This window comes from Ipomoea nil, unplaced genomic scaffold, assembly GCF_001879475.1.
Source record: "Ipomoea nil cultivar Tokyo-kokei standard unplaced genomic scaffold, Asagao_1.1 scaffold2144, whole genome shotgun sequence".
Classification (NCBI taxonomy): domain Eukaryota; kingdom Viridiplantae; phylum Streptophyta; class Magnoliopsida; order Solanales; family Convolvulaceae; genus Ipomoea; species Ipomoea nil.
In genome coordinates, this window is record NW_017618572.1 from 680,258 (window position 1) to 707,734 (window position 27,477).

At 35.7% G+C, this 27,477-nt stretch overlaps 2 protein-coding genes across 2 annotated transcripts; one reads left to right on the forward strand and one right to left on the reverse strand.

The window, feature by feature from the left end:
* Positions 1-11,184: 11,184 nt before the first annotated feature.
* Positions 11,185-22,157, forward strand: LOC109148807 (linoleate 13S-lipoxygenase 2-1, chloroplastic). The gene is made up of 9 exons (XM_019296545.1): positions 11,185-11,638; positions 14,855-15,123; positions 19,108-19,345; positions 19,643-19,960; positions 20,077-20,162; positions 20,282-20,392; positions 20,506-20,807; positions 20,908-21,174; positions 21,261-22,157. Exons 1-9 carry the CDS (start codon positions 11,254-11,256, stop codon positions 22,018-22,020), a joined length of 2,736 nt encoding a protein of 911 aa, XP_019152090.1. The 5' UTR covers positions 11,185-11,253; the 3' UTR covers positions 22,021-22,157.
* A 26-nt stretch (positions 22,158-22,183) lies between these two features.
* On the reverse strand, positions 22,184-24,843 carry LOC109148808 (G-type lectin S-receptor-like serine/threonine-protein kinase LECRK2). The gene has a single exon (XM_019296546.1). It carries the CDS (start codon positions 24,763-24,765, stop codon positions 22,345-22,347), a length of 2,421 nt encoding a protein of 806 aa, XP_019152091.1. The 5' UTR covers positions 24,766-24,843; the 3' UTR covers positions 22,184-22,344.
* Positions 24,844-27,477: the final 2,634 nt, after the last annotated feature.

Here is a 27,477-nt window from a genome sequence, read left to right on the forward strand (position 1 = left end):
AGACAAAACATTCTTCTCGTTGTTGGAGAGAAAGAATGCTTGGTAAGAATCGTCTTTAATAAATCTCCTTTCGAGGTAGTTGACAACTCCTGATTAATTCTCGTTGCTGTTTATCTTGCCTTGTGTCTTCTTTCGTTTTGGAGACCCTATCAACTAGACATAACTCATTTTCGTGTGTTTGTCTAGCTTAACACGAAATACAGGGGAGTTATGGCAACTCTCATCTAGGACGAAAGTAGCGATCGAAAAAACTAATAGTTAGGGGTCTACTTTCTACATTACATTGGTACCATCAAAATCCTAATACAAGGTTCCTAACATAATGTACCCTTAGTAATTTAAAATATACTTTTTATTTCATGCAACCACAAAGTTCATAAGTTTGAAATTAATATATGACATAGCTAGGGGGCCTAATATTTAAAATTGTTGATGTGCATATTGAGGACTACGGAGACAAAGATGCGTTATTCGTGGATTCATCGGATACTATCCAACAACACTCTCCAACTTAATTGGCATGAAGTAGGCTTAGTAACATTAAGATTATATTCTCGAATTATTAGTTCTCATCTTTTATTGATTACACACTTAATTCGATAGTATTTGGAAGAAAAAAATCAATGTTCGAACTAAGATTGTGATTTTGATCTTTAAAGGTCAATTGTACGTTGCTACATCTAGAGTTAGAAATCTCAAAGGTCTAAAAATTTTGATCCGTGGTGACTCTAAAATTGTAATTCAATTACTATTGTAGTTTACTAAGTTCTTAAAAATTTGTAATATTAAATACTATGTACTAAATTTTTAATATAGTTTAAGATTTGTAGTAATCACCCACCTTAAATGTATAGTCATTATCTTAGCAGTTATTTATTACTTTCCTAGTTTTAAGAAATATATACTTTGTATATACTCTTCTGTTATTAGTTGGATGAGAATTCCCCGTAGCTTTTTCTCTCTACACTCAATTTTAGTTTTTACATTTTCTCTCTGTTCTATCACGTATTGCGTCGAGGATGGCCAGCGCACAGCTGGCGTGTTGGTTGCCCTCCAGTAGGGTTTTTTGTGTTTTGCTTTGCGCTGCTGGTGTTTGCGTCTGTTTCTTTGTTTTTATGAAGATTTTAAGTTGGAATTGTCAAGGAGCTGCGTCAAGCGGGTTTAGACGAGCTCTCTCATCTTTGGTCTACAAGTTTAAGGTTGACATTGTAGGCTTGGTGGAACCAAGGATTTCTGGCAGTACGGTGGATACGGCATGCAAGAAGTTTGGTTTTGAGAACTGGCTACGTGTAGAAGCTGTCGGTTTCAGCGGCGGAATATGACTTCTCTGGAACAACAATTTGAATGTGGAAGTTTTAGCAACCACCCCTCAATTCATCCTCACCCGTATTGGTCAGGGAAGCACGAATTTGGGGCTGGTTTCTTTTGTATACGGCAGTCCGTCCCACAATTACAGAAATAAGTTATGGGAGGGATTCTCTAACGACAATTTTGACACAAAGGAAGGTTGGATTTCAGTAGGTGACTATAATGCAGTCACTTGTATGGAGGACGTCAGTAATCAGGAAAACTTCAGGAACAACAGATGTGCAGGTATGAGCCATTGGATTTTTAAGGAAGGATTAATTGATCTTGGTTTTTTTGGTGCCAGGTTTACATGGACAAGAGGAAAAGACAAGAGGACGTTCACTGGAGCTCGTCTAGATCGGGCTCTTTGCAATCTGGAGTGGATAACGCATCACCCGGGAACCAAGGTTTCACACCTAACTCGGGTTTGTTCGGATCACTCTCCTCTCCTCATTGAAGTCGGAAATGATAAGCAGATTAGTAGAATGCCGTGCTTCCAGTTCCAAGCTGCCTGGGCACGGCATCCAGACTTCTTAAATATGATCAAGGATAACTGGATGACGAATGGGAGTATCATGGAAAACATTGCGAGTATTCAAGGAAGCTGCGTGGAATGGAAGAAAACAGTTTTTGGAAACATAGAAAATCGAAAGAAAAAATTAAAATTATGGCTCGGCTCGACGGCATTCAGCGCTGCTTGGGAGGCCAAAGCAGTAATGGTCTTATAAAGCTTGAAATAAAACTAAGGAAAGATTTGGAGGAAACTCTTCACCAAGAAGAATTAAATTGGTTTCAGAAGTCAAAGGAAGATTGGATTCGCTCAGGGGATTTGAATACAAAGTTTTACCATGCCGCAACTATGACCCGCCGCGTTAGGAACAAGATTCAAGGCCTGAAAAACGAAGATGACGAATGGGTAAGGGACACAGCTTCAATGAAAGCGTTGGTTCAAAATTATTACAAGCATCTCTACTCTCGTGAGGATGAGGATTATAACCATGACAACTTTAGAGGGATGTTCCCGATCATTCAAGAGGAACAATGGAGACAAATAAATAGAAATGTCACTAAAGAAGAAGTCCGGGATGCCCTAATGGAAATGGCACCCGTTAAAGCACCCGGACCTGACGGTTTACATGCAATGTTTTATCAAAAGACTTGGAATATTGTAGGTGATAGTCTTCACCAACTTGTGGAGGGTTTCTTCTAAAACGGCAGTCTCCCGAATGGAATGAACGAAACCAACATTGTTTTAATCCCGAAAGTGCAGCAGCCGGAGAAGGTCACGCAATTACGGCCCATCAGTCTTTGTAACGTGGCTTACAAGTTAGTTACAAAAGTTATGACAAACCGGCTTAAGGTTATTATGTCAGATAATCATGAGTCCTAACCAAAGCAGTTTTGTCTCCGAAAGACAAATTATAGACAACATAGTAATTTATCAAGAAATTCTCCACACCTTACGTACCGAGAAGAAAATGCCTGGTTATATGGTGATAAAGATTGATCTTGAAAAAGCATACGACAGACTCGATTGGAGATTTATTCGCAGCACCCTTCGGGAAGTACGTGGGTCTAAATAGTGATTGGATCAGAAACATAATGCATTGCGTGGAAACGACAGGAATGTCCATTTTATGGGAAGGAAGGAAGCTCGACAGATTCAAGCCAGAAAGAGGGGTTAGACAATGAGACTCCATGTCACCCTACCTTTTTGTAATGTGCATAGAGCGGCAAGGGCATATAATCACTGAGGCTGTGGCTCGAGCATATCACACCTTTTTTTCGCCGACGACATGGTCCTGTTCGCAGAGGCAACCGAGAATCAGATACACACAATCATGGAGTGCCTTGAAAGGTTCTGTAAGTCCTCTGGCCAAAAGATTAATAAGCTTAAATCAAATATTTTTTTTTCCAATAGTGTTTGCAGGGAAAACGCAAGTAGATTGGCCACCATTGCAGGCATTCCAGCAACGGATGATCTAGGACGATACCTAGGTGTCCCCTCGCTTCATGGAAGAATTACAAAGGATCATTGCAAAAACATCCTTGATAGAGTGCAAAGCAAGTTAGAAGGATGGAAAACCCGCTTCCTTAGCATGGCAGGAAGACAAGTCATGGCTCAAGCGGTCATCAATGCCATCCCTTCATTTGCCATGAAAACCATGTTGATTCCCAAAGGGGTATGTGACGCAATGGACAAGACGACGAGGAATTTCATTTGGGGTGGAGATGGGATTAAACGTAAAACTAGTCTTGTAAACTGGGATATAGTAACGAGACCAAAAGCTGGAGGAGGACTTGGAATAAAATCCATGCGATACATGAATCTTTCGCTTCTAGCCAAACTAGGATGGCGAGTTCTGAAGGAGGAGAAAGGCACATGGTCTCAGGTTATTTCTGCCAAGTATATGAAAGCAGGAAGGAACATCGTCAATATGACTCGGAAACGCAATGACTCGAATATTTGGAAGGGAATATGCGCTGCTGCCCCAACCATGAAAAAGGAATTATTAAGGTGGTACGAAATGGAAGGGATACCCTTTTCTGGAATGAACGATGGATTGGTAAGGAACCTCTACGGAACTTCTTAATAGGGCCAATGCATAAAGACATGGAGAACATCAAAGTAGCGGAGCTTTGGGAGGAGAGGAGATGCTGGGATTGGATTCGAATAGATATTGGTCTTCACCCAGACAAGAGAAGGGAATTGGCTGCCAGAGCTATCCTTAGAGAGGAGAATAACAGAGATAGCATGGGTTGGGGCCCGAGTGAAAACAGAATTTTCACAACCAAGTCCGCATATAGCTTAACGACGCAAAGGAGAGAGCAGCCGAACAACGCAGACTGGAATTCAATATGGAAACTCCGTGTTCCAAATCGAATCCGGGCATTTATCTGGCTAGTAATGCATGGGCAAATCATGTGCAATTCTGAGAGAAGAAAAAGGGGTTTCACAGCGGATGAGCGATGTAATATTTGCGGAGCAGAGAAAGAGGATGTGGAGCACACTATCAGGAGTTGTCCGGCAGCGGAGGCTGTCTGGAAGAGGATAAACATCGGCAACAATCCAGGTACACTACCTTCCTCTAACTTTAATCAATGGTTGAGTGGTAATGTGACAGGAAATCAAAATAGCCAAAGAAGCAAGCAAAGATGTGCAAGGTTCGCCATTACGGCATGGTGGATTTGGAAGTAGAGGAACAACATCGTGTTTAATGGAGCGGAAAAAGACATAAACGAGAAGATTGATTGGCTGCAACAGCAGTTCAAAGAAATAGAAACTGTGCTGGAGAGGGCTTCTGGACCGGACGGCAGACAACGAAGGGATAGCAGGCGCAACCAGCCTTGGAGGCCGCCGAATACGGGATGGATAAAAATCAATACGGATGGCTGTGCTCGGGACAACGAGGATGCAGCCTGTGGCGGCGTTTTAAGAGACGAGGAAGGCCATTTTCTAGGAGCTTTTTCTAAGAGAATCGGAACTTGCAGCGCACTGGAGGCAGAAATATGGGGAGTTTACACTGGGCTTGAGAAAGCTTGGGAAAAAGGCTACTACAAGGTAGTGATCGAAACGGATTGTGCAAGAGCCACCACACTCATTAATGGGGCTGAGAACTATGAAGGACCAGCAACAAATCTAATCCAGTTGTGCCACGCGATAAGAAGGCGAAGTTGGGAGGTTGACATTATCCAGGCTCCCAGAGAACACAATAGAGCAGCTGATATGATTTCTAAGCACACTTATAACCTTGCTGAGGATTTCAAGTGGTTCATGAGACCACCTACCGCGATGTTAAGAGTCCTGCGTGAAGATGAACTGGGCTTCTTGGGTGCTGAGCATTCTGTGAGAATCGCATAATGATTCCTGGGTGTCCCCTCCTTTCCCTCCAAAAAAAATAAAAAATAAAAAATTATCGAAGATCAACTACAGAAGAAACGTCATAATCTACAATAATAATTACTCCGTAATTGTGAATAAATATTAACAATATGGCGTGATTTACTGGTAAATTTTGACTCGCCAAAAATGTTTTCTATTAACTTTATAAGTGCGTGCTACATTTTTTTTTTTTTTTTGGATTAGACTACTAGATATTCTGATCATACCCTACAAGTAATACATTATTATGGCAGGCCACAAAATTACAATACGCACGCCTCCCAAAACGACGTCGTTTTGAGAGGCGCGGTAGGAAGTTGCTGTGATTATATATATTTGTTCATATAATTATGTACATTTGTTCATACAATTATGTATATTTGTTCATACAATTATGTACATTTTTTATACAATTATGTACATTCTTTTTATACAATTATGTACATCCGAATCAGGAAATTTTTGTGTATTATGTTAAGAGTTGATGTGTATTATGTTAAAAGTTTGTGTTTATTATGTATTATGTTAGATTATGTGTATTATCTTTTAAAAAACAGTATGTATATTTTGTTATACAATTATGTACATTCATGTATAACATTATATACATTTTTGAACATAGGTTTTTTTTTAAAGAAAAATTAACTGCCAAACACTGGAGCGGTAAATTTCCAACAAAAAAAAAAAAATTAAACAATGTCGTTTTGCATCTGGGCGCACAATACAACGCGTGCAGTGGTGTAGAATATAAATTGCCACAAAATTATTAATAATTTGAGCAAAAAATTCGCAGCAGCCCTACGTACTAGCTATAATATCATTCTGACAAGCATATAGGACGACTTATCTAATGAGAAGACAGTAGTGGTTGTTGCTCATCACCCAATCAAATCATGTCTTCTTAGCTATGTTAATTGAATTGTTCAAAGTCTTTTGGTTATGTTCCTAGAAGTTTATTGCTAGAGCCTAGAATCTACCGATAATAAGAGCTATCTCTGGTTTTTTCATATATAATTTTTAAGAGAATATGACTTATGTAGAGAAGAGGGAAGAGTTTGGATTTAAAAAGGTGATTTTTTTTTTTTTTTTTAAGCTTGCCCAAAGTGAGAAGGGGGAAAGAGAGGTGTAGCCGCGTGACAAACCGCACTCAGTCAGGCGCGTGTAGTGTGTGCATTCACAGCTTTTTTTTTTTTTTTTTTTTTTTTTCGCATGACTTTTGAATTTTTTTTTTTTTTTTTTTTTTTTCCTTCTACTCTCTCCTCTTTATCATAATTGACACCTCAAAAAAAAAAAAAAACACTATTATTGAGGATGCTCTAAAAGCAAGATTTACTAGCTAATTAAAATCCTAAATGCAAGGTCTATCGAAAATGGTTTGCCGATCGTGAACACAATAAATTATAAGGCTTCAATACAAACCTAATGACAGAGATCTTTTAACTACAAATAATCTATAAATGATTAAGTCCTAATTTTGGGCAGTACAAAATTAAAAAATGAATATCGACGAAGCAACAAATTAAAAAAAAAAAAAGTCATGTTGTTAATACTATTGGTGTGTTGTACATTTTTGGTGTATTTGTGCATTTCATTGTTATCATAACACTATTGGTGCATTTTGTTAACACTATTGATTCATTTTTCAAGCGACTGCACCGACCACATGGGAAGGCGCGATCGCATTTGAGCAAACGAATATATATATATATATATATATATATATATATAGTTTCTATGTATTGATTTAATTATTTGTTTAAAAATAGTTTTCATTGATAATTTTTTTAAATGATAATTATAAAACGTTTCCACAATGCGTGTGAAAATGAATGAAAATGACAAAATATGAATGTCATAACAGTCTACTACACTCAATAATTCATTACCAAAGAAAAAAGAAAGAATTTGTCAAAAAATAATATGCAATTTGTCACGACTCACGCGGGTGCATTGAATTATGACAAATTATTGTGTGGACCATGGTCCACATAGTTGTGTGGTCCATGAATATCATGTACATTTTTAATATACTAAAAGTATATTATTTGTGTATTGAATGTATATTATTTAATAATATATATATAATATATAATATATTTTCAGTACTCAAATAATATACTTTCAAAAAGTGTATTTTATGTACAAAAATAATGTAATTTTAGTATAATAAAAATGCATATTTTATTTATGTGTGGACCATGGTCCATGTAATAATGATTGTTGAATTGGAGAAAGCATTCCTGAGGGCATATCAACTTCATATACAGATATATACTGTGGTTGAAAACGAAGTGTAAATATCACAAATTTCCTTTTTTTTTCGAAAATTAAATCTTGATCCTCCTGTGGGAGAAAAAAAAAAAAGATAAATTAGTTGGAAATGGAAATATTTGTATAGGTTGAGATTAAAATAACAAGAAACAATAATAATAACAGAAAATGTAAAAAATGTAAGATTTACGTGGTTCGACAATGTGTCTACGTCAATGAGAAAAACTATTGTTTTATTAATAATGATAGTGATGGTGGTGATACAACACCTTAGAGATACAATTAATGATTTATAGATATCTAATCAATATAATGTACAACATGTCTACACAAACCGCTTCACTCTTATTCTTAATCATATGAGACATACTAATTTAACAATATATTACTAGTATCGATTTCTAATTTTTATTTCTTTTTGTGGTCCATTTCTAATAAAGTCACTGTGATTTATATGCACGTACGATGAGAGAATCGTTTCATTCGGTAATTCCTGTACAGCGCCTTAGAGTGGGCACACACTGGTAGGATCGGAGTTTAATTTAATGCAAATTGTTCAACAAGTATTTACATAACCGTTATATTTCATTTAAATGTATGTGTGGTTATTATCTTAGTGGTTAGTTACTTTCTTGGTTTTCATGAATATATACTTTGTATGTACTCTTCTCTGTTATGGGTTGAATGAGAATTCCCGTAACTTTTCCTCTATACTCTCAATTTTAGGTTTTACATTTTCCCTCTGTTTTATTACATATTGCGTAACAAAAGGGTTCTAATGAAAGATTACCGAAAATCAACTACAAAAGAAACGTTTTGATTTATAATAATATATAACTAATTGTCAAAAAAATTGTGAATAAATATTAACAAATATAACGTGATTTACTGGTGAATTCTGACTCGCCGAAAATGACGTTTTCCATTAGGATCACATGTAAATTATATTATTGTGGGCGGCCACGAAATTATTAATAATTTGAGCAAATAATTAGGTTAACAGCAGTCCTACGTACTAGCTATATATATATATATATATATATATATATATATATATATATATATCATTCTTACAAGCATATACGACAACTTATCTATGAGAAGACAAGTAGTGGTTGACGGGTTGTTGCTCATACACCAATAATCAAAACATGTCTTCTTAGCTATGTTCTAGTCATTTGATTATGTTCCTACAAGTTTATCACTAGTATCTCCCGATCATATATAAAAACAAGATCTACTAGAATCTTAAATGTAAAGTCTATCGAAAATGATCTATCGATAGTGAAAACAATAAATTATAAGAGCATCTCTGATTGTTTGGTTTTTGCACAAAATTTTAGCAAGACAAGTAGGAGAGAGAGAAAAGAAAAAAAAATTCTGACAATTAAAAAAAAAAAAAGAAATTGACACTTTTTACCCCTGAGTTATATAACTATAGCACTTTTTCCCCCTGAATTATTGAAGTGGCTGTTTTTCTCCCTGAAATGTTAAATGGACATATTTACCCTTAAAATAAATATTTCATTTATTTTTCTTCTTCAACAAATTATAACCATAATTTGGTTTAAACCAAACACACTATAGCAACCAAACCGAAATATTCCAATTACAATTTAGAATCGAAACCCGATATTTAGAGTTTATTAAAATCGCGAACCGGAATAGACGGTTCATGTTCCGAACAGAAAAAATAAAATACATTTATTGTTGAATTTAGAATATTTTAAAATAAAAAATAAAATTTTAAAATAAAGACAGTTCAAAATTGCAAACCGGATCCAGAACCGCCGGTTCACGGTTCAGGATCCAATTTTTTTTAATTTATAATTTTAAAAAATTGAAATCCAAATATTGGGTTCTAGATCTGAATCATAACAGAAACTTTTAATTCGATTGCTTTAGTGTCCGGTTCAGTTCGAATTGAACCGTGGTCATCTCTACGTATACGCAATAATTTGTTGGAGAAGTAAAATAAATAAAATGTTTACTTTAAGGGTAGAAATGTCAATTAAATATATCAGGGGGGAAAATCACCACTTTTAGAATAATTGAGGGGGCTAATGTACTTACCTAAATAATTGAGGGGGGAAAGTGCTATAAGTATATAACTCAGGGGAAAAAGTGTCATTTTCTCAAAAAAAAAAACAAAAAAAACAAAAAAAAAAAAAAAAAAACAAAATCTGACAATTAAAAAAAAAAAAAAGAGAAAACTAACGGTCAAATGTCATAGTGGCCGCCAGTTGGCAGCCAGTCTGACGCACCCCAGCGGGCGCGTGGGAAACACACGTTCGCTGGAGCGCTCAATGCGCTCCAAGCATGCTCCTGCACTTATTATTTATTTATTTATTTATTTATTTATTTATTTATTTTTGCTTCTCCCGCAAACAACTAGGGCTTTGCAAGAAAAGCCAAAATAATCTCTCTTCTCACCCTCTCTCCTTCGGCCACCTCAGTCATGCTTCCTCAAAAATTACACCAAATCCACTTATGAATTTGCTCTAAGGCTTCAACACAAGTCTGATCACGGAGATCTTTTAACTAAAAAGATCTATAAATGATTAAGTCCTAATTTTGGCCAATACAAATTTCAAACTAAGAGGACTATATTATAAGAGTTCTACTACATGTACGTAGAGCCGTCGAAACGGTCTCGCGGGGCGGGACGGGCCAAAACACACCAAAGCCCGTCCTCGTAGCGGGACGGGCTAAAAAGCCCGCCTCTTAGCGGGTTTGGAATGTGGCCGGCCTGCCCCGCCATGCCAAAGCCCGCTGGCGGGGCGGGCTAGCCCGCCAATCAATTTTTTCACTGTGTTAATTTAAAAAAAAAAATCATTGTACAATATCCTTAAAAAAAAAAAAAAGAATCACTGTATAGACGTACAGTAACACTACCTAGTATTGTATTCCTATAAATCTATAATCCTATAAGTTATAACACACTAACACAATTACATAAACCAAAATAACATATATTAAATACTAAATATATATACAAAATATATATGTATTAGCAGGTCGCGGGCTAAACCCGTGACCCGCCTGACCCGCCCCGCTTGGACCCGTGACCCAGGCGGGACGGGCTAAAAAGCCCGCCTCCTGGCGGATCAAAATTTGAAGAACCCGTCCCCTACCTACGGCGGTACGGGACGGGTCGACCCGGCGGGTAAAACCCATTTTTGACGGCTACATGTACCCCCAATTCTACTCTCTTACTTGTACTCCTGGAGGTGGCAAAGAAGTGTTGCTTATTTTCATCATGTGGGTCCAAAAAAAGTATCTACATGAAGAACATGTGAGAGGGAGTAAAAATTGGAGTATAAAATTGGGAGTACACCAAGTATTTTTCATATTATAAAGCAAATTTTGAAGAGTGTAAATTTTTAAATTTTCATCCGTTAGCCTCATCAAAATTTATACAAAGACATTTTTAACCCATACATGCATAATTGAATTGTATTATGCATTATGGGATCCTACCATAAGTCATCATAATTGATATGTACGAACTAACAAATAAATTAAAAAAGTCATCATAATAACGTAACGTGTCATAGTACCACAGTGCATGTTTTGGACTTTTTGTTACAGACATTTCGATTATTCACACGTGAAAATGTTGGCAAGTATTAAAAAATATCAAACTCATGTCCCATAACCCCCTCAAAACCCCTATATAAACACTCTATTCCTCTGCCAATAACTCAACCACACATTTGCAAACTATAATTATTGTACAAAAATATAATATAATGATAAAGCCTCAGTTTCAGCATGCTACATCAAAACCCCTAGTTATTCCCTGGTACAAGCCGCCGTTCGTCTACGGCGGCGACTCCACGGTGGCCATGGTCCCGGCGCTCGTGAAGCCCAACTCCGGCGGCGGCGGTGGCGGCAAAAGCCTGAGAAAAGCCACCGGAAAGTCGTCACTGCTGCGCTACAGACCATGCAACATCAAAGCTGTGGCCGCCGACTCTACTACTGAGAAATCCACGAGCGTTAAAGCCGTGGTGACGGTGAAAAGCACCGTGGGAGGGATTCTCTCCAACTTGAACCTCACGAGAGCGCTTGATGATATTAATGACTTGCTGGGGAAAACTCTCCTTTTGGATATTGTGGCTGCTGAGCTGGACCATAGTAAGTGCATATATATCATACTCTTATTTCATATGCAAGAGTGGTAAATTAGACAAATTATTGCATGGACCACGGTATACACAGTGTTGTGTGGATCATAACATAAAGTACATTTTTAATATACTAAATGTATATTATTTGTGTATTGAATGTATATTCAGTACACAAATAATGTACATCTTCTGAATATAATGTACATTTTTAATATACTAAAAATATACTCCATCCGTCCCTAATTGATTGTCTCATTTGCTTTTTTGCACGGTTTTTAATACAACATAATAAATGTTACTAACTTTCCAATTTTGCCCCTCAAAAGTAGGTGTTATTTGTACAAAGTACAATTGTACTTGCCTCTAGAAATTTGAAAATTCAAAAAGGTAAATTGAGAAATGTAGAGTGATAGTTATGTTCAATTTTGGAAAGATAACACTATTTTTGGACAAACTAAAAAGGAAAGTAAGACAAGTAAAATGGGACGGAGGGAGTATTATTTTTATATTGAATGTACATTATTTTACAGTATACAAAATATGGTCCTCACAATAATGATAGGGTATATTGTGGGTAAGGACAAAGGATCAGGCCTTAGGTCTTGACAACCACAGTGTGGGAGTTACATCTTATGTGGTGGACTCTTTGTAGACACTACGTACTAGTTTTCCCATCTAATAAGCCACAGGTCATCGTGATTGCCATTTCTTCTTTTGTGTGCAAAAAAAAAATAAATAAATAAAAATACATATATACTCATATGTGATATTTAGTTATTTACCAAATATACTCTCTAATAAGATATAGAATATGAGACTAATCGCAATAGAGGTTCACCATTCCCTTACTCAAAGGACGAAAATAGCAACAACAAAAATTTAAGTTAGGGGTATATTTAGTAATTATTGAAATATAGAAATTAAAACAACTAGAGCTATATAATTAGAGGATTAAAAACACGTTTTTTTCCATCAGTTAAATTAACATCATGGCATATATAAAAAATGAAACCTAGTGAAGAACACACATAAATTACATAATTGACAAGAAATGAGGTTAGCATATATTTTCTTTTGTTCGATCGATCTGTCAAAATAATAATAATAATAATAATAATAATAATAATAATAATAATAATAATAATAATAATAATAACAATATTATTATTATTATTATTATTATTATTATTATTATTATTATTATGGAGTAATATTTTTATTTTAAAAAATTGTTAAGATTTCATTATGTTCTTTCAATTCCTTGTGTCTGCATTATCTTTATGGATCACCATTATTTGTGGTGGAAAATTCTCAGAGTACTAACAACTTTTCTCCTTGAAGTTCAAAGCATAAGGACATAAAGAAGTTGACAATGCTATCCCTAAAAAGTTAGAAGTGTTAATGTGTAATGATAATTGATTTTTTTTTTTAATAAATGGTATATTAGCATTTGATGTGGCATGGCGTGGTTGGACATAAAATGAATGTTCCAATTATGTTATGCCACATTAGAAAGTAAACATATTAATTTTAATTTATAGGCTATGTTAAATGCCCCTACGTCTTACAAAATAGCCACTCTCTTGGGTAGCAAGTTCTAATAAGTTTGACAATTGAAATTAAAAATAATAATAATAATAATAAAAACCTAATAGAACTTGTCATATCATGATTCCCTTTGTTGTGAGCAGTAAATATAAGATAGTTTAACATTTTTCTTAATTTATACTCCGTATAACGCTTTTTCAAATAGGAGGTCATGAGTTTGAGCCCTACTTTTTATGCTTTAGTAGGTTAAGAAAGTAGCTATGAACAGATATTACATTGTAACAGAGTGTAGTACTATAAAAAAAATACTCTGTATAACCTTATTTCATATCATTTCTGGTCCAAAATCATATAAAAAGACTCTTCTAAAAAAAAAAAAAAACTACACAAATAGGATTTTATTCTTAACTTTGATTTTTTATTATGATATTAAAATTGAACAAAAAAAATTGTGATAGAAACAAAAATTGTATTATATAAAACGATGCTGTAATTCTAGAACAGATCATAATAGGAATTATACTAATTTTTATACTTTTTAATATTTATTAATTATAGTATTTGTGAATATATAATTTGATAATGAATTACAAACAAAAAAATATGATACTACAAATATTGAAGAAAATCACTTTGTAAATATTCATCATTTTAAGTATTTGTAGTGCACCTAAGCTTAAAGTGAAGAAGCAGTAGGGCATGTAAAAAATTTGTTGAGTAAATACTAATTTTGGTCCCACGAGTATAACAAAATGACAGTTTTGTTCAATATATTTAATTCCTATCAATTTTCATCTACGACTATTGCTTTAGTATCAATTTTCATCGACGACTATTATTTTAGTGTCACAATTAATCATACCGGTCATTTTGCTAATACATGTGACCAAAATTGATTACTAATTAAATTTTTTAATTTAATTACTAATTGAATTTTTAAAAACTCGTATGAAGTTTGACGTAACGATTAAATATTAAAACAAATTTAAGATAGAAAAATAATATTTGTTTTATTTGTTTGTAACATTTCCTTCCGTAAAAAATGTTTATTACCTTATTACATTGGGATATACAAACAAATTAGTAGTTTTTTAAATACAATAACATTTAGTACTTCATTATTAATAAAAATACTCTTTAAATAAAATTTAAAATATTAATAGAGAACCAAAAAGATCATGTCACAATAATACTAGGACAAAAAATGGATGTTCTGAAAAGAAAAAAAAAAAAAAACTTAAAAGTATATCGCCACCTATAAATCTAGGATTAAAAATTTAATTTAATTCCATTTAATAATTATTACAAAAATAATCTATACTCATAAATTTATAGTAAGTTCTTTATTATGTGATATATATCATTTAATCAAGATACGGAGTATTAAATATACTTATCTATATTTGTGTGTCCTGTCAAGAGACAATCTTTTATGGATATTGTCTGTGATTATATTTTATGGATATTGAGCATCACATATATTTATTATTTATTTATTACTCCGTATTAGATTGTCGGGAGCTCATGTACAAACAAAAAAGGTTTATGGGTCAGCTTGTCGTATTGAAAGGATTTTTTTCTATTTATAGAGAATTTATTTTTAGACCTCTACAAAATTAAAATATTACAAATTAACCCACACTAAATGTTTTTCTTGTTGCAATGATTAATGAAGAGACGGGGGAAGAGAAGAAAACTATCCAGGGCTATGCACATCGGCAGAGCGAAAAGGATGGCGAAGTGAACTACGAGTGCGATCTCGTAATTCCTGAAAACTTCGGGGAGGTCGGAGCAATTATCATAGAGAATGAGCACCACAAAGAAATATTTGTCAAAAAGATCGTCATTGACGGACTCCCTAACGGCACCGTTAACATCGCATGTGATTCCTGGGTGCATTCCAAGTTCGACAATCCTGAGAAAAGAATCCTTTTCACTAACAAGGTTAGATTATCTTTTATCTCTCAATATACTTTTTTATTTTAAAAAGTGGAATTTATTTTTCACATTATTAAATTCGTAATTTATTTACTATTTTCTCTGCATCCTACAATATTCTCTCATTTTTTTAAAAAATATTTTATTTTCACTATCACATCAAAATAAAATTTTAAAAAGTAATAATAAAAAATACAAAAGGCTGTCGTAACTTATGAGTTGCAAACTTAACCCAAACCAACATAAAAAATATGTAAATATTTTTACAAAAGGCATGTCAGCTTACAAATGGTAAATTTGTAGGGATAATTTTAGTCTTAACATACGTTAAATACTTGAATATAATATTCATAAAAAAATCTTTAAATCCTGAAAATTACATTTCCTACGTATATGAATTCCTTAATTTGTAAATAAGTTCAAATTATCTTATATTTTTTCTTTGCATCAAAGTTGACCACTTTTAAACCTCAAAATTATAAATATCCGCGTCATTTTCACCAATACAGTTAAACTACTTGCAATTATTCCACCATAACTATGGTCCATGTTATGTTATGGACAAATGTTCATAAAAATAATATTACACATTTATAAGACTATACAAATTGATCAATTATCAATTACATATATTATTTAGTATTTCTTTTGTAAAAAAAATCAATATATAAAAATATTGTATTACAAAAATCTCATTAAAATCTTTTAAATGACACATATATTAATATATATATATATATATATATATATATATATATATATTAATATATATATATATATATATATATATATATATATGTTTTAAGAGTTAATTACTGATTTGGTCCCTCAACTATGAAGGTTTCACCAATCTGGTTCTCGACTTTCAAAATTTCTCAATTTAGTGCCGGACTATGCTTTTTTTTTTTTTTTTAATACTCGAAATGGTCATAACTGTTAGACATCCGTTAACTCGGGACCAAATTGATAATTTCACTATAGTCAAGGGACCATTTCAGTAATTAACTTTATGAGAAAATGGTGCATGTGATGACCGAAATGGTCCCTTGACTATAATAAAATTACCAATTTGGTCCTGAGTTAACGGATGTCTAACGGTTAGGATCATTTCGGGTAAAACTAGCATAGTCGAGGATACAATTGCTCAATTTTAAAAGTTGAGTACCATAGTGGTGAAATCCTCATAATCGAGAGACCAAATCGATAATTAACTCTATGTTTTAATATATCATTCCAATAATTACGTGATGAACTTGTAATAGTCACTTTATATATCTCTAGTAGCAACTTTATAATATAAACCTATAGTAGCAATTTTATGAACATACAATGGTAACTTTATGAACTCATAATAATAACTTTATGAACCTGAAGTGATGTCTTTCATGAATCTACAATAATAATTTAATGAATTTGCAGCGGTGACTTTATAAAATTATAGAAGTTATTTAACGAATTTATAGTAATATAGTAACTTTACGAACATGTAGATTCATTAAAAAAAAAAAAAAAGTTAATATGCTTGTCATTTAAAAAATTTCAATTGAAACTTTTTAATGATATATTTTGTATTCATTAATTTTATTTGTACAAAAAGAAAAAACAAAAATAAATTTAAGAAATTTAGGGGGGAGAAATTAGGGATTACTTGAATATATGTTGTTACGTCCTTCCTAGTTCATGATATGAGTATTAATTTTTTTTTTCTCTGATTCAATTATTGTGACAAGATATGTGCCCACTAGAGAGTAATGACAAGAAGCATCCCCGTTTAGATAGGGACCAAGTCACCAAACATCGTACTATGACAGTTTTGGCCATTTGTAATAATGTTGTCCATGTCCAGTTGTCCATTTTGTATCTTACGTACGTTAGACTATTCAAACTATTAAATGATTTAAATCATGTACCAACTTTATAAAGCATGGTTGAAAAAACGCTCGGGAATGCCTAGGTGGCCGTGTATTTTTTATTTTTTTAAAAATTATTTAAATTTTTTACTTTTGTAGGACTTGATAATTATAAATTATTTAATACTTAAATATTAACCTAAAAACATCTAGAGTTTGAATAATTTAGTATAGAGTTAATTCCAGCAATAGTCCTCCGACTATAGTGATTTTCCAAAATTAGTCCCGACTTTTAATTTAGACACTTTAGGTCCCTTGACTTTCAATTTATTTCCAATTGAGGTCCTTTCGTTAGAATACGGTTCATTAGACTTTAAATGAAGGGGTAAACTCGTCCTTTCACATGCCTATGTATTATTCTTCGTATTTCGCTGTTATACCTTGTAAACATCTCAATAATAGAGGAACGCACACACGAGTAGTCAGCAAATGGGGAACGACGAGGAACATTTTAGGGTTTCGACTAAGATTATCTTCATATATATTGCGTATACAATGGAGAAATACTAAGAATAATACATAGGCAGGTGAAATGATGAGTTTACCCCTTCATTTAAAATTCAATTAACCGTATTCTGACGAAAGGACCTCAATTGGAAAAAAATTGAAAGTCAAGGGACCTAAAGTGTCCAAATTAAAAGTCAAAGACTAATTTTGGAAAATCAATATAGTCGGATGACCATTTCTGGAATTAACTCATTTAGTATTATTTCGCTCAAAACTATATCATTTTAAATGAAATAATCCATTTAATAAAGAATGAAACAATAGTTAATCGGCCGACTAGGCGACCTAGTCAGCACCTAGTAGGATTAGACAACGCTTGGCCGCCTAGACCACCGATTATAGTGATACGCTAGGCGGTCTGTCAGTGCTTAAAGTCTCGACATCGATTAATCAGTGCCTAGACAGGATTTTTGCAACACTGTTATAAAGGATAAGTAAATGTTGAAAAATATTAATTACATTTTCAATAATATATATCTTCAACATTTCATTGCATGAAAGTTACATGCATGACGGACGAGTCATTGTGGTCCATCTTCGAATTTGTATGCAATTTTAGTGGTCCATTCCAGAAACTCCAATTTTTCTTGGACCATTTTCAAAATATCAAATTTCAGTGGTCCCTTCTCCCTTCTGTAAAATGGAATATATATATATATATATATATATATATATATATATATCATGGTTGCAGTAGGCGCTAGGCGCTAGTCGGGCGCCCGGGCAGCGCCTAGCGCTCTAGGCGGCGCCTAGGCGGAATCTAGGCGGCGCTAGGCGGGCGCCAAAAAAACAGTGGTAGACTTGTAGTTTGACAATTTTAATGAGGCTGTTTTCAACATTTATTCAAATAACACATCCAAATAAATGAATTAATGATAATTCATAAGTCATAACATCAAAACTATGGTTTTCGAAAAACAAAATTATATATATATAAATGAAAAAAATTAGCAAGGTCAAGTCGATCGGGTTAACTCGGCTAACTCGACAGAAATTGACGAGTAAACTCGGCGTAATCGGCCGAGTTAGGCGCTAGGCGGGAGCCTAGGGGGGAAATCGCCACGGCTTAGGGGCGCCTAGTGCCTAGGCGGCGATTACTCGGTGCCTAGGCGGGATTTTTGCAACCCTGATATATATATGATCATATGAGAACACTTGCTTATATGAGAACGTAAGAACAAATCGTGTGCATCCATCTAATATTTTTTAGTGGTTTAGATTAGATTAAGTGTGTGCAAATGCGATTAAGTGTGTTTGTACACATTTAATTCGCGTTTGCACACACTTAATCTAATCTAGATTAGTAAAAGTTATTAGATAGATGCACACGAGTTGTTCTCACCTAAGCAAGTGTTCTCGTTGGAACCCTACCTTTATATATATATATATATATATATATATGTGTGTGTGTGTGTGTGTGTGTGTGTGTGTGTGTGTGTATGTATATTTGATGGAGGGGGGGGGGGGGGCAGGGCTTTAGACTGGGATAGAAATTGGATATTCTTTTTTTTTTTTTTCGTTTACTATGTTTTACGTTATGAAACATTAACATTATTGAGATTAATATGAACAGTCATATTTACCGTCTCAAACTCCAAGCGGACTGAAGAAGTTAAGGGAGAAAGAGCTCCAGACGGTCAGGGGTGACGGCACCGGTGAACGTAAGAAATTCGAGAGGATATATGATTACGACGTTTATAACGACATCGGCGACCCTGACGGCAGCAGTGACGGCGTTCGCCCGGTTCTTGGCGGCAAGGAGCATCCTTATCCCCGACGTTGCAGAACCGGTCGCCCTCGCAGCGAAAAAGGTACGTGCATGTGGCAAATTATGCTGTGGAATCGTGTTAAGGTGGACATGGTTCTAAAACTGTCATAATTGTGAATATAGAGTTCAAAAATTATAAATATAAATTTCTATAATTATGAACATAGAGTTCTGTAATTATGAATATAGAGTTCAATAATTGTGAATATGAAGTTCAATATAATTAATTTAATTACCCAACTAACTGTTTAATCAATTCAGCTGGGTTGCCTGTTCGAAACTCGAACTTGAATTCATGAACAGAAGTGATCGAGTCCTTTTGTGCTTTACCTGGATGCAGATCCATTATCTGAATCAAGAAGTTCATCCATTTACGTTCCAAGAGACGAAGCATTTTCAGAAGTGAAGAGTGCAACATTCTCCGGAAACACACTTTTTTCGGTGCTTCATGCCGTGGTGCCAGGGCTTAAGTCCATCCTTGTTGATCCCGATCAGGGATTTCCACACTTTCCGGCCATCGACGATCTGTTCAACGTCGGAGTCGACATTCCCACCGAGCAAAAAGGAATTCTAAATGGCGCCATACCTAGGTTAATCAAATCCATTGCTGACATCGGGAAAGATGCCATCCTATTCGAAACCCCTGAAATGATCGACAGTAAGCACTGCACAGCACAGCACTCTCGAATGTCACGATCCTTTGAAACTTTTGATATGTTTCATCAAATTTGTATGCATTTATGAATATATATGATGATCGTGGTGATATTGTAGGGGACAAATTTGCCTGGCTTAAGGATCAGGAATTCGCTCGTCAAACCCTAGCTGGACTTAATCCCTACAGCATAAGATTAATAAAGGTATGCTTATTTGTTTCCCTTAGCTTCTTCAATTCATCATTGAGTTGTTTGAATCAACATGAGTATATAGTGCTTGATATGATGATGATCATTAATTCGATCTTGTTGTGAAAACTCAGGAATGGCCATTGAAAAGCAAGCTGGATCCTGCAATCTACGGCCCTGCGGAATCAGTAATCACAAAAGAGCTGATTGAGACCAAAATTGGAGGTATCATGAGTGTTGAAGAGGTAAATATATACACAATTCACACAGTACATATGCCATTTTAATTTCCACCATATTATTAGCATCCAGCACAATGTGGTTTTGTTTACCTTCACAAATATTATTTAATTTGCAGGCTATAAAGCAGAAGAAGCTTTTCATTTTAGATTACCATGATTTGCTACTGCCACTGGTTAATACGGTGAACGAACTTGAGGGGACAGTGCTGTATGCATCCAGGACAGTGTTTTTCTTGACACCCAGTGGTTGTTTGATGCCCGTAGCCATTGAGCTAACTCGACCGCCTGTAGATGGAAAGCCACAATGGAAGCAAGAGTTTTGCCATACCTGGGATTCCACTGGTTCCTGGCTATGGAAGCTTGCTAAAGCCCATGTTCTTGCTCATGACTCTGGCTATCACCAACTAGTCAGTCACTGGTAAGTGCAGGCATGCTAAAGTTGTGCTTCTGATCTTTTACCTAGTACAGAGTACTTTACAATTTTAGGGAATTAATTAATTTGTTTGTGATGTTTGTAGGTTGAGAACTCACTGTGCTACAGAGCCATATATAATTGCAAGTAATCGGCAGCTTAGTGCGGTGCACCCCATTTTCAGACTATTACAACCTCATTTCCGGTACACCATGGAGATTAATGCCTTGGCGCGTCTAGCTCTTATCAATGCAAATGGGATTATTGAGGGTGCTTTCTCCCCTGGCAAGTATTCAACGCTGTTGAGCTCTATTGCCTATGATCTTGAGTGGCAGTTTGACCTTCAAGCATTGCCAGCAGATCTCATTAGCAGGTAATTAGTAATTCAATCTCATTTAGTTTTTCAGTTCCTAAAAGATGTTAGGATTCACTTATTTTGCTTGCAACAATATACTGTAGGGGATTGGCAGAGAAGGATCCCACAGCTCCCCATGGCCTGAAACTGGCCATTGAAGACTACCCTTTTGCCAATGATGGATTAGACCTTTGGGACATCATTAAAGAATGGGTGACGGATTATGTGACCCACTACTATCCAGAAGCCAGTCTCATAGGATCTGATACAGAACTCCAAGCTTGGTGGACAGAAATCAGAACAGTTGGCCACGCGGACAAGAAGGATTCGCCAGGCTGGCCGGATCTGAAAACCCCAGATGACCTGATTGGAATCCTGACAACCATAATGTGGGTGTGTTCAGGGCACCATGCAGCCGTGAACTTTGGTCAGTACCTCTATGCAGGGTTCTTCCCAAACAGGCCGACGATTGCCAGAACCAAAATGCTCACAGATGATGTGACAGAAGAAGAATGGGAACATTTCTTGGAGAAGCCTGAGGATGCACTCTTGAGATGCTTCCCTTCACAGATTCAGGCGACGACAATCATGGCGATTTTGGATGTCTTATCAAACCACTCTCCAGACGAGGAGTATATAGGGGCGGCACCAGAACCCTACTGGGTTGAAGACCCTATTATCAATGCTGCATTTGAACGGTTTAGTGGGAGATTGAAGGAGCTTGAAGGAATTATTGATGCCCGCAATGCTGACAGGAATCTGAGGAATAGAAGTGGAGCTGGAATCTTGCCTTATGAGCTTATTAAGCCATATTCAGGACCTGGCGTAACTGGTAAAGGTGTACCAAATAGCATCTCCATTTGAGCTAGAAATGTAGGGATAGTAGAACTGAAGAATAAAGAATCTAAGAAGGCTCAGTTCCTTTGTTGTATGCCAATGTAATTTGAGTGTGTGCTTCTCTGAAACTGCTAATGAAAAGCCTTTCAAGATTTACCCAGAAATTGCTTCATTCAATCATTTCAGTACATAGATAAAAGACACATAAGATTCAAGAATGGAAAAATACTGCATAATTGACACTACATGGCTATGCTGACAATGGATGTGTTTTGTCTCGGTTACTACTAAAAATTTAAACTAACAACGAGAGTGCACTTTTATATTTTATATATTATATGCTCAATAGAATTACGTTGAATCTAGCATGGAGCTTCCGGTGCTATACGGGGTGGGGCATGGAGGCACCGGGACTTCTACAACTTCTTCAAGCATCAACACAACCTTCTTCATGGTTGGCCTCAAATGAGGATCTTCCTGGATGCACCAAAGTGCCACCATTATAAACCTCTCTAATCTCTTCTTGTCAAATGCAGCATCCGAGTCATTTCCAACGAGCTTTTCTGTTGTGCCTTCCCGGTAGCAATCATAAGCCCAGAACGACAAGAATGCTTGCTCTCCACCTAGTTCCAAGGCCGCGTTCTTCCTGCAACAGACAATCTCCAACAGCAGAACGCCAAAGCTGTACACATCTGCCTTCACGGTTATTGCCATGTTCCTAAACCATTCTGGCGCGACGTACCCTTTTGTTCCTCGTATTGCTGTCTGAGTCTCGCTCTGGTCCATCCTCAGAAGCTTCGCCAACCCAAAATCAGAAATCCTAGGAACATAAGAATCATCGAGAAGGATGTTCTGAGGCTTGATGTCGCAATGGATGATCTGCGTGCTGCATTCATCGTGCAAGTACAAGAGCCCTCTCGCGATCCCAAGTGCAATCTGAGTCCTTTGGTTCCATGTCAGCTTCAAATCCCCGAAAATGAAGTTAGCCAATGTGCCATTTTTCAAGAATTCATACACTAGTAAACGGTTAGACCCTTCCTCACAAAACCCAATTAATCTAACCAGATTCTTGTGATGAGTTTGCCCAATCACATTCACTTCAGTCTTGAATTCCTTATCCCCATCTTGAATAACCCTATCCAATCTCTTCACAGCTACAAAAATGGGAGATCTCCCACTGATAATCACCCCCTTGTAAACAATCCCAAAGGCCCCTCTTCCCAATTCTTCTTTGAACAAATCTGTGGCATTCACAAGCTCCTTGTAAGAAAAATATCTCAGATTTTGATCCATCGAGCTGCCACCTCTGTTAAACTGTGTAATTCTGTTACGATAAACGAGAAAGAATCCCAGACACATCACAGAAACAAGTATGAAATTAATTAAAACCGAGCTACCCAAGAACACCGAGATTATAACAATGATGGTGTTCTTGTTCTTATTTGGCTCTGAAGATTTAGAACTTTCTTCATGGGAGTTTCCTTTCCGTTGCTTGATGAAAACTCTCCTATTCACACTGCTACCTACTCTCCCATTCGAAAGCGGGAGTTTCTTCTTCCAACAAGTATCCCCATTAAAAACAGCCACAGCACACATACAATCATGCAAGCAAGAATCCTTGCAATCATTTTCATTAAAAGGCTTCAACACTTCATAGTCGGTCTCGGGCCAATCAATGTTTGTGACAGTTTTGAAATCATACAGACTTTCTGCACCATTTTGATCATCAATGCAGTTTTGTACAAAAGTAGGGGTGCAGCCTCTATAATCATCCTCTGGATCGACCTGATAAAAGGGTGAAGGGCAAGAACAATATGGCCTGTTACCATTAACAAGGCTGCAAATTTTGTTATACCCACAAACCCCACTCCCTTTGGTTACAAGACTTGCCAGACAGATGTTAGCTGGGATAGACCAAACAACAGACCATCCCTTATCATCATTAAACGCTTTCGAGCGACGATAGTGGGTGAAAATGCCATCAAAATCCAATCTTGCAAAATGGTAGAAGGTCCTTGATGGCCCCTTTTCACCCTCTGAGAAAATTGTTGCTATGTTGTTATCTGCCAGGGTGAAAATCCAGGCAGATTCATTGAATATCAGCTGATAATCCGATGAATCAGAACCATCAATGGTGCCATTCGAATAATATGGCTCGTTTTTATACTCCCCTGGCAAGTTAACTGTAGCAAGCTGGAGATTTCCATTACCGAGCAGGCTGAGCAGAAACCTCCCCCTTGAATAGTTAGTCGCTGAAAGGCGAGAGGAAAGACGAAAGCCCTCTTTAAACACTTGGCCTGGCAAGATAGTGTCTTTAACATTGTTGAAGCTTTCCCATAAACGTTCAGAATCTCCATTAAAGAGCACGAAGTTTCCTGTGTTTAGCATTGCGCCATGGGTGACTATACGAACTATGGGATCAGAAATCTGGGTTTCTTCTCCATGAGGACTAACGAGAAGTAGGCCGCGGTTAGAAGTGAGATTAAGCTTTGATCCTTTTTGAGCTGGGTTATCTCCGTCTGCATACCATGCTAAGGTTTTGTCAGATATGTTGTTATACCAGACTGCAACTAGGAATTGATCTGCGTTGTGGAGTTGCCAAAACCCGAAGGCGAATTCCCCGGAAGGAGAAAGCCATGGGGGTTGCTTTTCATCACCTGCAATAAGGGTGGATCCGATGGACACATTATTGGTTTCGGATGAAGAGAAAGTTGGGAGCAGAAACATGGTGATGATGATGATGATGGGAAGGAAAGGAGATACTGAAGTCATCTCTCTCACCTAGCTTGATCTTTTGATAAATTTAAGGTAGCAGAATAACAGATTTCTATTTGTTCTTATACAAGTAGTCATAGGAACAGAAATGTGGACGGTGCAATTCCAGCCAAGTTGATCTATTAATTTGGTAATCACAGAGTTACAAGTTCAATTTTCAGCGGGAATGATCTATTGGCTTTCTTAATTAGGTTAGAGCCTGTCTAGGGACAATTTATGTTGGTTTACCTCCTTATGGTCCTTTACGGGTTAAGGCTACAAGACGGGTTTTACCCGTGCGGGCACATTCTATTGGCCCTTTTAGTTTGACCTGGTCAACTATGCCCAACTCAATGCATATTCTATTGACATTTTTTATTGAGTTAATTACCGAAATGGTCCCTTGACTATAGTGAAATTACCAATTTGGTCATTGACTATTTTTTAAACCAATTAAGTCCCTTAACTTTAAAAATTTTAACCAATTTGGTCCTCCGTTAGTTTGACCGTTAGTCAACCGTTAACTTGGGACCAAATTGGTAATTTGCTATAGTCAAGTGACCATTTTGGTAATTAACTTTAAGGGTCGGCAATTCGGTTCAGTTTTCTCGAACCGTACCGTACCAAACTAGTTAGATTCGGTAATATACCGAACAATCGAATGGTAATAGATTCTTGTATATCGAATGGTTCGGTAAAAACTCGAATCGAAATGAATTGTTCGGTAAAAACCGAACCGAACCGAATACCGTTTGAACTTTAGATTGCTATTTTGTTATATATTAGACTTTGGATATAGACTATGTGAACACCATAACACATAATATAGAACTTTTGATAACAAACCATAAAGAAATCAAATAAAACATTACGAGTGATACCCGTGAGAATATGAGCTGAACGGCAGAGCAAGCAGCAAGGGACTTGGATTTACTTTTTATTTATTTATTTATTATTATTATTATATTTTTTTTAAAAAAAAATCAAACGGTATTCGGTTCAGTTCAATTTTTTACCGAACAATTATGGTCGGTTTTTTATCGAACCGTTCGGTATACAAGAATCCAATACCGTTTGGTTGTTCGGTATATTACTGAACCAAACTAGTTAGGTACGGTTCGATTCGAGAAAATTAAACCGAATTGCCCACCTCTAAAGTTAATTACCAAAATGGTCCCTTGACTATAGCGAAATTACCAATTTGGTCCCAAGTTAACGGTTGACTAACGGTCAAACTAACGAAGGACCAAATTGGTTAAAATTTTTAAAGTTAAGGGACTTAATTGGTTAAAAAAAATAGTCAAGGACCAAATTGGTAATTTCACTATAGTCAAGGGACCATTTTGATAATTAACTCTTTTTTATTTGAGTCAATCAGCTATGGACAACTTAGGCTGATTTATCTTCTTTTTACCAGTTAGGGTTACAAGGTAGGCTTACTCAGTACACACCATCGGATAGTAACGATGAGTTTCCCTAAAAAAAAATTGCCATGGATTGCTTAGAATTTTAAACAGCCAAAGGTTGAATGAGAAACTGGGAAGTTTCCTTCCAGTGGAAAATGGAGAAGTTGATAATTCTTCATCCCAAAGTTATAGCCATCGATCCACCTGTATCTTCATTCAATTAGAGAAGCCAAATTTAAGACTCAACTTTGACACCATAGTCCATATATATAACTACTATCAGATATCTTTTGTTGGGCAAATGACAGTCTTCCAATTGTCGTCCTAGCTTCACAATTCGACTATCATCCCTAAAAAAAAAAATATAATAATAATAATAAAAATTGACGGGGAGGGGTGGGGGCGACGGCGGCAATATGGCATGGCAACTTTTACCCTCAAAATATCATTTTTATACCCTGAGTTTGAACTTTCATAACATTTGTACTTACACGCTGACAACGCATCTCAAAAAAAATATAAGTCCATTACCGGTCGCCGGTTATATAACTTTTTCATATTTTAAAGGAAAAATTGTAATTTATATCCACCACAAATATGTCAATTATTAATGTCACCCCTTAATTATTAATGGTGTAAATATTGCCTATCAAATTTTTAAAACATGACATATATTGCCTTCACCTGAATTATTAATTAGTGGTGAAAATGAGGTTACCCGGCTACCCGCCGTCTTCCATGTTCGAAGACCATATTTTTTTTCTCCATTTTTCTTTCTTCGTTTGTTCTCATTCCGCCGACAATAATATTTCTCCTTCATCCTATTAGGGGAAGGACAATATATGTCACATTTTAAAAATTAGAAAGCAACATTTATACCACTAATAATTCAGGGGTGACATTGATAATTGACATATTTATGAGGGGTATAAATTATAATTTTCCCTATTTTAAATTTGAATGATTGAACTTTCCAAACGCATGGCACCATTTAATTGTGAATAAAAAATCAACTTTAAAAAAAAAAAATTTGAGTCGTAGTAACTATCTTTTTGCATAGGACATTTGTTATCTCTACTACTTTGTAATCATTTATCTCTAATCTTACAATTATATTAGCAGTTTGTTTATCCACTATTACAAGACTTTGCAATGAGAATGGAGGGATTAAAAAAATACTCCCAAGCTAAGAATATTCTCTCTCTTGTTCATCCAAAATAAAATGAAAATAATAAAAGTCATGCAACTTAGTACTTACCTACCCCAGACTTTATTAGGGAGAAGAAAAAATATAATGTAGAAACTTTAGAATTCAAATCAAAGA

What these genes read in the sequence shown, in the direction of transcription:
- LOC109148808 (XM_019296546.1), bottom strand. Translation starts at nt 24,765, where the DNA reads ATGACTTCAGTATCTCCTTTCCTTCCCATCATCATCATCATCACCATG.
- LOC109148807 (XM_019296545.1), top strand. Translation starts at nt 11,254, where the DNA reads ATGATAAAGCCTCAGTTTCAGCATGCTACATCAAAACCCCTAGTTATT. An exon ending in TCGCCCTCGCAGCGAAAAAG is followed by an intron (nt 19,346 to 19,642) that starts GTACGTGCATGT and finishes ACCTGGATGCAG; the next exon opens with ATCCATTATCTGAATCAAGA. An exon ending in CACCAACTAGTCAGTCACTG is followed by an intron (nt 20,808 to 20,907) that starts GTAAGTGCAGGC and finishes TGATGTTTGTAG; the next exon opens with GTTGAGAACTCACTGTGCTA.